The 12,765-nt window shown below is 40.2% G+C and overlaps 1 protein-coding gene across 14 annotated transcripts in view; it reads right to left on the reverse strand.

Moving 5' to 3' along the window:
• Positions 1–12,765, reverse strand: part of DTNA (dystrobrevin alpha) — a 354,661-nt gene that overhangs the window by 9,984 nt on the left and 331,912 nt on the right. For all 14 annotated transcript variants that reach the window (XM_075993555.1, XM_075993556.1, XM_075993544.1 and 11 more), the window contains 4 exons: positions 9,283–9,442; positions 6,488–6,577; positions 5,043–5,211; positions 1,186–1,318 (listed from right to left, as the gene is read on the reverse strand). In XM_075993555.1, coding sequence (XP_075849670.1) covers positions 1,186–1,318; positions 5,043–5,211; positions 6,488–6,577; positions 9,283–9,442 — 552 coding nt within the window. The remainder of the gene's footprint in view (positions 1–1,185; positions 1,319–5,042; positions 5,212–6,487; positions 6,578–9,282; positions 9,443–12,765) is intronic.

Consider the following 12,765-nt stretch of genomic DNA (forward strand, 5'->3'; position numbering starts at 1 on the left):
GGTAGACATCCCTGAACTCTCGGAACCCAATAAAACACCTGTGGGTTAAAGGAAAAAGAAATACACTGGAAAGACAAACAAGGCAGTAGAACAATTTCCACAGGGAAAATGTTTCGCCCTTTCGTTGAGTTACTGTTTACATTTATTCCCAGTTGCGTGTGTTATGTTCAGTGAATTCTCAGGTGAGTTAATATACTAAAGCACACCTGAAACTCTGTCCATCCACAGCTTGATAAACATGGGCCTCAGTTGCCCCAGCATCTCGCCATGAGGCTTGTCACTCTCCTACTTACTTATATTTGGCATGAGGTGGGCAGTGAGGGAGGCTGATGACAAATAATTCAAGGGAGGAGGTATAGTTATGCTTATTCAATTTCCTTGTGCCTTGTTTTTCATATCCATTTTTAAAAAAATTTATGAGAAAAAGCATCTTTCTTAATGATCTTGAAGGACTTTAGACTGTTAGTTACTAAATTTTTGCTAATATAACAAGGCCTCTTTTCACTTTCCAGATCAGAATTTAGAAGAATATGTGGTGAGTGACAGCTATAAGAAGTATTTTATTTTGTTACTGTCTGGAATACAGGGACTAAGAAGTGCAATCAGAATATTCTGGAAAGGGAGGGTGGAAGGAAGAGGACACTGATTTTGTGAGTCATGTAAAGCAGTGGTCCCCAACCTTTTTGGCACTAGGGACCAGTTTCATGGAAGACAATTTTTCCACAGGATGTGGGGTTGTGTTGGGAGGCTGGTTTTGGAATGATTCAAGCACATTACATCTATTGGTGCTAATGACAATCTGTATTTGCAGCTGCTCCCCAGTGCTAGCATCACCACCTCAGCTTCACCTCAGATCATCAGGCATTAGTTTCTCATAAGGAGCCTGCGACCTAGATTCCTCGCATGCACAGTTTACGGTGGGGTTCTCGCTCCAATGAGAATCTAATGCAGCTGATCTGACAGGAGGCAGAGCTTCATGCGGTGATGCCACGGGTGAGGAGTGGCTGTAAATACAGAGGAAGCTTCGCTGGCTTGCCCACTGCTCACCTCCTGCCATTCCATTCCTAACAGGATATGAATGGCATTGATCTGCGGCCGGGGCTTGGGGACTGCAGATGTAAAAGACTCAGCTACCAAAGAGCAGAGGCAGAAGTGGTGGAGGGAGGTGGGCCTGGACCCCCGTACCTGATAAGCTTCATCCTGCAGCTTCTGCTTCAGGTATTCCTCCATCTTGAGCTCGTTCTCCAGCTGTCGGACGGAGTCATTTTCATAATTTTCATCCTCTGGCCGCACATAGGGATCCCCATCTTCTGTAACCCTGGAAATAAACCATGGATGGTGTTTTGGAGCAAGTCTTAAAAGACAAATAGAAAAGTTTCTGTTCAAGTCCTTTGCCCACTTTTTAATGGGGTTATTTGATTTTTTCTTCCTGATTTTCGTGAGTTCTAAGTATATTCTAGTTATCAGTCCCTTATCGGATGCATAGGATGCAAAAATTTTCTCCCATTCTGTAGGTTGTCTGTTTACTTTCATGACTATTTCTTTGGCTGTGCAGAAGCTTTGTAGTTTGATCATGTCCCATTTATTTATTTTTGTTGCTGCTGTGATTGCCTTTGGGGACTTCTTCATAAACTCTTTGCCCAGGCCGAATGCTCAACATCTCTAATCATCAGGGAAATGAAAATCAAAACCACAATGAGATATCACTTAACCCCAGTGAGAATGGCCTTTATCAAAAAATCTCCAAACAATAAATGCTGGCGTAGTTGCGGAGAGAGAGGAACACTCCTACACTGCTGGTGGGACTGCAAACTAGTTCAACCTCTGTGGAAAGCAATATGGAGATACCTTAAAGCGATACAAGTGAATCTATCATTTGATCCAGCAATCCCATTGCTGGGCATCTACCCAAATGATCCAATGACACTCTACAAAAAAGACACCTGCACTCGAATGTTTATAGCAGCACAATTCATAATTGCAAGGCTGTGGAAACAGCCCAAGTGCCCATCAATCCAAGAATGGATTAATAAAATGTGGTATATGTATACCATGGAGTACTATTCAGCTCTAAGAAACAATGGTGATATAGCACATCTTATATTTTCCTGGTTAGAGCTGGAACCCATACTACTAAGTGAAGTATCCCAAGAATGGAAAAACAAGCACCAGATATATTCTCCAGCAAACTGGTATTAACTGAGTAGCACCTAAGTGGACACATAGGTACTACAGTAATAGGGTATTGGGCAGGTGGGAGGGGGGAGGGGGGCGGGTATATACATACATAATGAGTGAGATGTGCACCATCTGGGGGAGGGTCATGATGGAGACTCAGACTTGTGGGGGGAGGGGGAAAATGGGCATTTATTGAAACCTTAAAATCTGTACCCCCATAATATGCCGAAATGAAAAAAAAAAAAGAAAAATACAGAATTCTCAAAAAAAAAAAAAAAGACAAATAGCAGTGGAATTCATGTGTGAGCTGCAGTGTTTTTTTTTTTATTTTTTAATAATTTTTGAGACAGAGACTTGCTCTGTTGCCTGGGCTAAAGTGCAGTGGTGTGGTGTCATCATAGTTCGCTGCAACCTCAGACTCCTGAGCTGGGTTCAAATGATCCTCCTGTCTCAGCCTCCTGAATAGCTGGGACTACAGGCACGTGCCACCATGCCAGGTTAATTTTTCTAATTTTTGTAGAGACAAGCTCTTGCTCTTGTTCAGGCTGGTCTCAAACTCCTGGCCTCAAGTGATCCTCCCACGTCAGCCTCCCAAAGTGCTAGGATTACAGGCATGAGCCACTGTGCCCAGCCAAGCTGTTGGCACACTGATTTCCCCTTAGTCCTCTAACTCTCTTTTGTGACTTCGTTTATTTAAGGGAAAACTATGAAACATTTTTGGAGGTTTGGAGCAATATATGATCAAGGTATTTCCATAAGTGATTTTTTTATGGCAGTCTGGTGATCATTGGTTATCTGCTTTTTTCTGGGTTGGCCTTTTAAATGTTCTATAATCTTAAAAAAGGCAGATATCTTTTGAAGGGATATAAAGTTTTCCCAGGCTGAGGGCTTTTTCTTTTTCTTTTTTTTTTTAAATGGAACCCAAGAACACATTCTATAAGGAGAGTGAGCCCTCTAGTGAGATAATGCTTAAGGACATTTGTTCATAATTTAATCCTCTTAGTATTACACATGCATATATATGTGTACACACACACACATACACACACTCATGCTTTATTTTTATAGTAGAAACCAGTCTCAGAATATCAGCTAATTGATACCAGGAGGGCTGATATTTTAACCCATAGCTTTTGACCTTAAATTTTATACTAACTTTAAATCTGAAAAGCATCCATTTAATTTGACAAATTCCACTATGATATAGATAAGAATGACCTCATTCACTAATATGGGACTCTATTATCACCATCTATTCATCCCAGAATATGTAAAGCTCTTTATGGGGCTGAACATAAGTTCACTACCTAAATCAAAGGACTGAAATATTCTCTGGGTAAAATACAGGACATGTGTAAATAGCCTAGATATTAAAATATCCCCTAAAATGAAAAGAGTGAAGTGAAAACTTCAAGGAGAAGTTTCTGGACTGGAACTTAAATGCTGTTCATGTTTATTTATATCCGTACAACATGTTCTTGTTTATTTTTGGAGGTTTGGGGCCAGCCTAAATGGGTCTGTGAGGCCTCTATAAACTTTCCCTCCCCAACTCCTGAGTTATGTGTTTGAAGCTAGAACTGCTGCTACCCAGCCTACTGGGGCCAGCAGACTGGGATAGCTTTAATAGTCTTGGATTTTAAGATTGGGACAAGAGAATTTTAACTAACCACTATGTTGATGCTTAATAATAAAAAATCAAATAGATATGTATTTACCAGGCAAAACAGATGACAATCAATTCCCCACTGTGAATGTCAAACAAGTCCAACAATTCTAAATCATAGAGGAAAGGGCCAAAAAGCAAACTGTAATGAAAAGCAGCAGCACACTGCCATCTGAAGTTATGTTATAACTGTTTTGTTTTGATCTTACACTCTGCTGTTCCGCAGCTGGCTCTCAGACCAAGTCTCTTTCTAATTCTCCGTCATTACTGATCTTTTACTCACTCCTTGGATTATGAGCCAGAACACCAGAAGGGCCTCTGCTTAGTTTCTTCTTTGAGTCTTTAAAACAGCCAGTTTATTTTTATAGACTAGTCTGAAGTACTTTTCACATTAAGCAACATCACCCTTCTGTAGTATTTTTAGTGTCCGGCAATTCCCTTTCTCAGCTTTTGGTGGCCTTTGCCCACGTTTCTTGTAGTGCCTTGTTCTACTAACGGCCCGTTTTCTTCACTTTCTATGTTTTATTCTTTTCCCTTCCATGCTGGGCTCTGCTGGTCTGTCCCAGCTTTGCTTTTCTTTCTCAGCTTTGGTTTCCTCTGCTGAATACTTTGGGGTGATCCAGGGTCACAGAAAGTCTAGTGGAGACGCCAGGGATTCTGCTGGTTTCTGCCAGCTACAGAAGCCTAATTGGGTGAAAACTTTTGCCAATAAGTCTTTTGAGGGTCAAATTGAACTTTCTTATAATGAGGTTTTATACATTTACTTATTTCAATTCCAAGTGCTTAGAGGATGTTGTTTACACCAATTCTGAACAGAAGCTTTTTCTACCATCATCCCAAGTCCAAATATAGTAGGTTCCAAAGACAGGATGATTTACCTCTTGAACTAGTCTATGAGTCCTGGAAGGGTGGGAGAAGTCTTTTAATACCATTTTGTAGAGAACTAGCACAGCACCATGGGTGAACCAGGCTCTCAATAGGCACTGGTTGGTTTTAGGTTATTGATACTCCTGGAAATTTTAAGGCGGAAAAAAAATCACAATGCCCAATGTAAATGTAGCACACCTCTTCTGGCAGAAAAAGAAACTGCAACATCCTCTTTTGAAATAAAAAACCCTAAAGGACCATGTTTTTACTTTCTTATTGCTCCCTACAGATTGTTTTATCGCTGAGAAAACACCTCCAGGTGGAGGATACTCACATGTCACTGCGCATGGTGCTCGTGGTGGCTCCACTGTGGATGTACCCAGGTTTTCGGGCATGGATTTGTGCTAGAAAAGCCTTTTCAGAGGTTGGTGATGGAACCAGGTCCTCAAACTGACTCCGCGCAAATTCAGAATCCACATTACTCTCTGTTTCACTCCCCCCTTCTAGTAGGTACAATTGAAGAAATAAAGACTTGTTAGATTTTTTATGATCTGTAAATAAAGGACTAGGCTTGACAAATCAACCTGTATGGTCTAAAAAATTAACCAGTTAGTGAACACTAGTCAAATAAATATTTTTTCAAAATAAGAATTGATAGTGACTTGAATTACTATAAAATCATTTGGTAGATAGCATTTTCTTTTTTATCTCATGAATGTTACAAGGATTATTTTTGTCTTAGTAACTGACTTAACTCCTTCAAACTTCTACTTTTCCCCCTTTATACAACTCTTAATTAAAATTGTTGTTGCTTTTGTTTAACATTACTGTAATTTAGAAAATATGAACCTAAAATATGATATGCACTTAATACTTCAAAGAATCATAACAGTATAAATTAATAGTACTTAAGACTTCCACAACAAAAATAACTTTTTAGTCATCATTTGTTAGGGCAGTAAGTACATGCCACTAATCACAATGTACTTAACTACTGTTATTTTATCCTATTTGGTAATCTTAATCTAATATACCAGCAAGAATTTTCAATTACTTTAATTCTTATTACAGAGGATTTAAGAAATTTAAGTCCAGGACTTTTTAAATACTGAAGTTTTATTTCTCATAGTTGTTCTAATCACAGTCCTGCTAGACAAATATCTCCTTAGGTTTGCTTTAAGGGATAGATGGAGATGTATTAGTAACTGGTAAGGTATTTATTTGCATATTCACACTGCTAAAGTTTTAAAAATTCTTTGTAGTATGAAGAGGATAACAGTCTCCCAAATTTTTATACTAGTTATTTTCTGGGAAGATTTTTCTTTAGAGATATATGAAAGGTAAATTTCAGTTTGGCCTCACCCAAATGATCAGATAACAGCGTCCAAATAGGTACATAAAATAATTGACTCTATAAAATAGCATCATGTTTTAGATCCCCACATATGTGTTAACACTGGCTATCTCTGGATTCTAGAATTATAGGTCATTTTAATATTTTTCTTCATTCCTGTCTGCATTTTTCAAACTTTCTGCATTGAGCAGGTGCTAATAGTCTTCTAATAAAGCAAACTATAAACACTGCTAAAAAATCTGAATATACCAGCAAAATATGACATAGATTTATTTTTTTGCTTGAGGAGCCATTTTGTCCCAAAATGACATAGATCTTTAAAATATCTTTTTATAGTTGACAATGGGCAGATCTCCAAGAGAGGACTTTAGCACTTATGAATCCTTCCCTGATGAGCAGAGAATGAGACAGGATCAGGGACTCACCAGAATTCAGCTCTTTCACAAGAGAAGACATGGTATTCGTGATGGAATCTGCTGCCACTAGCAAATCATTTCTTAAATTTCTTCTGGAACCTTCAGTGAAGAAGAAATAATCATTTTTTAAAAAAATCAAAGCTTTTTCTTCCCCACCGCCCCAATTTTATGTTGTTTGTTTATCGTTTTCATTGATAACCTAAAGCAAGAAAACTTCTAAGACTTTTCCTTTTCAGAAATGCTTTGGTTCATTTCCTAAAAAAAATACACTTAGGGAACTGGCCCCTGATGTAAGAAGACATGGTTAATGATGGAGGTTCTTATAATTTATTGTTCAAATTGGGACAATTTTGAAAGTGAAGGGGAGCAGTGTTAACAATCAGACTGGGGAACCTGGCACAAACTGGGGTGGTCCCATGTGAACCAGGATGTGTGGTCACCCTTCTAAGGATAATCCACATAGATAACAAATCTGGTTTTGCTGGGAGAGCTGTGCTAGCTGCTGCTATTGTTCTAGCCATTACCTGGCTGCTGAGCACATTGGATTTTGGTCCCTATCAGGACAGGCTCTGTCTCCTATTGGGGCTCCCACAGCTCTTCCTAATAGTATAAATAGTTCTTGGGAAAGGGAAACCACCTTCGTGTGAGAAAGGGGTGAGGATTCTTGCTGCGTCTGCTTAAACATGGACAGAGGCACGTCTGGTGCTCTGAACTGGAACTTAAACTGTGTGTGTGGCAGTCCTTGTGGCAGAGAAAGGTCATTATTTTAGTTTAGGCACACTAAGGATTAAACGAATATGTGTGAGCTGCTGGCCTGGGAGTAGGCAAGGTACAGGGAGCTAATCACCATAATATCTTTGGAAAAAAGGGTTCAAGGTTCCAAATACCTGATATACAAATGAACTTAGGTAGCATGAACTCTTTATGAACTAGGGACTGCCTATAGGCCACAGGTCTTTTTGTTATTTCTCAGAAAGTAATGCTAACTAAAGAAAATTAATACATTAAATTAAACAATCAAAGTATCTAGGTAAAAAGATTTTAAGGTACAAACTGATTTAAAACACTGCAAATTTCTTTAAAATATTATTTAGAGGAAGGACATATTTCTTTCTAAAAATTAAAAAAAAATTATTTTTTAAATTAAATTAAAAAACCCCTCCTGAGTTATATTCAGTGCTCAGAATAAAAAGTCCTAATATGGATCCTTCCTCTCCCCTCCTAACAGAGTATAGTCCATCACTCTCTTGCATCAAAATGCATTAAGATGTTACCCCCCTACATGTGGATGAGAGTATTTGCTTCCTCACACTCTTGCTAGCCCTGGATCTTACTGATGTTAAGTAACACTTTTTAAATCTGCTAGGCAAAAGGTGATATTTATTAAAATTTGTATTTCTGCAATCATTTGTGAGGTTGAACATCTTTTCACACCTTTACTGGCAATTTCTATTTGTTCCTCTGTCTGTTCCTATCCTTCACCTACTTTTGTCTTGGGGATGTCTTTATCTTACTGATCTCCACATTCTTCATGTGTAACTGAAATTATAAAACCTGGTTGCTACATATGCTGGAAATGGCTTCCTCAAACTTGCTTTTTGTCCGTTGACTTTGTTTATGCCTCCTCTTGCCTAAAAGCTTGTAGTCAACTATGTCTCTCTGTTTCTTAGGTCAGTAGATGAGGACCTTGAAGGATGTTCATGACATATTACTACTTTAAAGAAAATGCAAATTGCAGAACACAATGCAATGCATGATCCTATTTGTGTGAAAAAAGAGTATGTGTCTATAAACACATACTTAACTATATCTATTTGTAAATAAGCAAAGAATTAGAGACGATGAAACTGTTAATAGTGGTTACTTTTGGGAATGAGATTGGCTGGGTGATGTCTGCAGGAGGAATTTTGTTTCTTATTCTCCATAAATTTAAAAACTGATGGTAAGAAAGAGTTTTAGGAAGTATTAAAAACGTTTCCAAATTAGTAAAGTCACTTGCCTCCCCCAGTGTGTAAGTGGAAGAGGCAGCCCTGGCAGAGTGCTGGCTGTCAACTGTCATCATGTTTTTACACTAGCAGCACGTAGGTCTAACCCTGTGGCCCCTCTTTAAAGAGGCAAGGATTCGACTCTTTGGCGCATCTGAACAGGGAATTTGTAAAAGGACTAAATATCCTTCCAGGTCACAGAGCTAGAGAGCTAGGATTACTTAATCTCAGTCTTGATTTTGCTATAATATAAAGATAAGACAATAGGAAGTAAAATGATCTTTCAGAATTTTAAAATGGATTACATTTATAAAGTTTTATGGGATACTGGTGAAAAGATTTCCCATCCCTTGATGAGCAAAGACTTACTAAAAAACAGGGTAGGGCAACAGAAGCCAAAGGAAGGTGCACCACTGAAGGCGAAGAGAAAACAGATTAGCTTAGGGAGTTCCTAAAACGGCTCTGACACAAGCCATGGGATACCCTAGAACAGGGGTCATCAAACTTTTTAAACAGGGGGCCAGTTCACTGTCCCTCAGACAGTTGGAGGGCCGTTGGAGAGTGCCGCACACATTCCACACATGCGCACTATGGGCCAGGGACCTGTCAGCTGCTAAGCAGGACGGGCAGCAGTGGGAAAAACACTCGGTGAGCCAGATAAATGTCCTTGGTAGGCCACATGTGGCCCGAGGGCCATAGTTTGAGGATGCCTGCCCTAGAATATCCATGGGTGGCTTCCATGACTCTCAACCACTCAACACACCTTGGGCACGTATTTGCACCTACAAGTGCAACACAACAAAGAATAAAGCCACTTACTTTGTGCAAACGCCTCTTGTACATCTCCCCCTACCCCTGTGAGAGAGTCCTGCGGCGTGTGCATTGGGGTGGAGCAGGTAGACGCCGACCGGATGGGCATGGGGATTGGCCTGCTGATGGTGTGGCTGGGGGAGGAGCGGGGAGAGCCTGCCCCCTGCGTCTGGAGAGACAATGCAAGTCATTAATTTGCTTTCCCAAGAAAATGCCATATGTCATCCCCAATGTCTCAATCCAATGTTAAAAACAGTGACAATGAAATTTCAAAGCAGGAGGAAATTCTTGGTAATTGAGATGACAATCCTAAACCTGACTTGCAGGTGCAGATAATTTAGGACCTTATTATATATAATCTGAGGTCTGGGTTAAATATTGAAAGCTAACAATATTAGTGTATCATTGTTCTACAATATATGAAATGTGTGCTCATATAATGAAGCTAGTCTTAACTGCAGATAGTTACAAGGTGTGTATTCTTTCTCCTTAAAGGAAGTTCTCTGTAGACTAAAAAGATATTAAAGGAGAAAGTTTTAAATACAAACTAGAAGACTATTTGAGATAGATGCTTCCTAATTTTCCTGTTTGTCCTGGAATCATCTTTAGAGGATAATTCACAGTTTAAGTCATGTCATGCAATGTTATATGTATTAAGTCTCAAATTAAGAATTAAATGAGGTGTAAATTGTTTTATCCCTATTTTATAGTAAAAGCTGATTTTGTCAAATTACCCTATGACTCAGGGAATTGAAATGGGGAAAAGGAAAAAGAAATCTTGGCTTTTAATGTTTGGCTACTGTTTCCTGCAGGAATGTCCTTCTTTTTACCTATGAAAAAGCAGTGCTCTAGCAGGACAGTAAGCATAGTACAATTTAAAAATGAGAAAAGAAAAAGGCAGGAAACAACTAAAAGCCACTTATCACTGCACTACACTTTTTGGCATTAAACCATTTTGAGATTGCGACACCTTGAATTTTAAGGCTTTGTATTTACAGTGAGGTCCCTTGGAAACAGTCTCCCTGTTTTAATGATTAGTTGACAAAGGAAGTCGGTCATACATGCATAAGAAAATGCAAGGAGATCCTTGAGTGCATACACAACAGATTGGGTATTCACATCAACTCCATCCCAGTCTGTTGGTCTGGTCACTGAGTGAGAATTCTTTTCCAGCAAGGCCCAGAGATTCAAAGTTAACCCATTCAAACTTCTGGATGCGCACCACCAGAGCAGCGCTCTGGAATATCCAATTGAGAGCTTTGCTTTGGGCTCAGCAGCTTGCAGTTAAAACACACAACATCGATCCTGTAAAATGCCATGCTGTTAGCTCTCCAGGGCTCAGCCTCACGCGTAATTGTCAAAGCCATAAATTGAGAAAAACCCATAATTAAAAAGGAAGCAAAACAGAACACAGAAAAGAACTCATGATTTTTGGGCTGAGGGTTCCATTCTTTCACGCTCAACAGTACCTTGTAAGGGTCTGTCCAGGCCCCAGGAAGAGAACTTTGCCCGCTTGCGATGCTGTGCAGCCTGCTACCCCCAGACTGCTCAAGGAGGGGTCCGGTTTTCCCCAGCAAACTCTGGCGGCTCAGCCCCATTACCTTGAAACCGTGTGCTTCTGAGCTACCACTGCATCCCCCAGTTTCCCATGCCACAGTAAATAACTTCACATTGTGTTGCGCTTTATAATGTTCAAAGGGTTTTCCCATGCATTCTTGGTGATTTCTCTCCATGATCCTATGAAGTAGGCATCATCATTCAATCCAAAAAGCTCTGACAAACACATGTCATTTCATAATGAATTTGGTCCTAATGGATATGAGGCCATGGATATGGAATCTGCATTGTTTTGCCTTTCAGAAATTTGAAAAATTCTGAGTTCTGGGGCATATTATGGACCCAGTGATTTCAGATACGGGACCATGTACCATATTTCAATATTTTAGTGGCTGTACTGGGCCTGTGGTGCATACCAGCCCCATTCACACCTCTTACATGGATTCCCAAGTACCAGGTGCTCGTGGGGGCTCCCCTCCTTGGCCAGCACCTATAAGGAGAGACACACATCCGGCCCTCCTTCCTTCTTTTCTCTCCCGTGCTCCTGGCACACTTGGTTGTCCTGCTCACTTGTGTTTGAGGCATTCGGAGCACTCCCTCTCCCTGCTCAGTGCCTGGTCTCCAGAGCCAACTTTTCCTCCTCCTTTCTGTCTGCTGCCCCCAAAACTCTCATTAGTGGTTCTGTGTTAAGAGGAAAATAATTGACTGTGGTTATGGTGTTAAGGGAAAAACAATTGACTGAATCTAAATTACACCAATGTGTGAATGACTAATAGCCACCATCTCCCAAATGAAATCTCTAATTGGTGCAATTTCAAGCAGTTTGATTATGTGAAGAATGTAGGTGGAAGATTTGGTATTGAAGAAAAGATTCAGCTGTATCTTTCCTGCAATTTGCAACTCCCAAGTCACATCCAGTCTTTCTCTAGACTTTCGGGGGTAGGAAACTGACTCCCTGGGTGATCGTGTCCCCATCTCTCTTTCTGTCAGGACACTGTCCAGTTTGACGCATAGTATCTTCCTAGCACCTACTGTGAGTGCCATCTCTGACCTTCCTTTCTGTTCTTGTAAGGCCACTAGGAAAGGGCAGCTGCCTCTTGACATTGGGGCAGATCAGTGGCAACTGAGGTTCATTTTCACAGGTGGTGGCGTCTGTGGAATGGTGGCCTCTAGCCTGGTCATGGAGCATGGTTGTCTGCTAACAACTTTAGAAGAGTAAGAGTGAATAATCTCTGAGAACATCCTTGCCTGGAAATTACTCAATGATTAATGGAGCAAAGGCTTAAGGGACAATGGTCCATGCAGATCAATATATAGATCTAAAATTCCCTAGAAGAGAGTTGATTTATGGAAGAAGGAAAACATATATCACACTTGGCAAATTTAAAATAGCTCTCTTCCTAGAGAATAAATGAAAAATTAATTTCCACACGCCATCCTCAGAGCCCGCTCAACCTGCTATTGTATCAATTTTTAAAAAGTCTGACAAGATCCATAAATTTTCTGATTTTTTTTTTTCCAGGAAGTATTTTGGTTTCTACTCAGCACTAGAAATGAGAGGTGCTTCAAGGAAAGGAACCAATGTCTAATTGTTGAGCCAGCACACCCTGGCGAAGCAGTAGAGTGTTATGCACTCCCTTTCCCCAGACCTGAAGAGCCTGAGGCCCCTTAGGTTTGGCCAAGGATGCAGCCTGGTCATGCCTGGTTGCCGTTGGCAGCCTGGACACAGCAAAACAGTGGTTAGCTACATTCAACCCATTTTTCATCCTTTCTTCATATGCATTCATCATACATTCACTGACTATCATCATGATGATGATAATTTCTATAATCGGCCTTTTTAAAGAGATTGTCGTGTACAAAGTGTTGTGCACACTCCAGGCCTTGGCATAGTGAGAGGCATAGGAAATGTGAGGGGTGTTGTGTATTGTGGAC

The sequence above is a fragment of the Microcebus murinus genome, chromosome 17 (genome assembly GCF_040939455.1).
Source record: "Microcebus murinus isolate Inina chromosome 17, M.murinus_Inina_mat1.0, whole genome shotgun sequence".
Taxonomy (NCBI): domain Eukaryota; kingdom Metazoa; phylum Chordata; class Mammalia; order Primates; family Cheirogaleidae; genus Microcebus; species Microcebus murinus.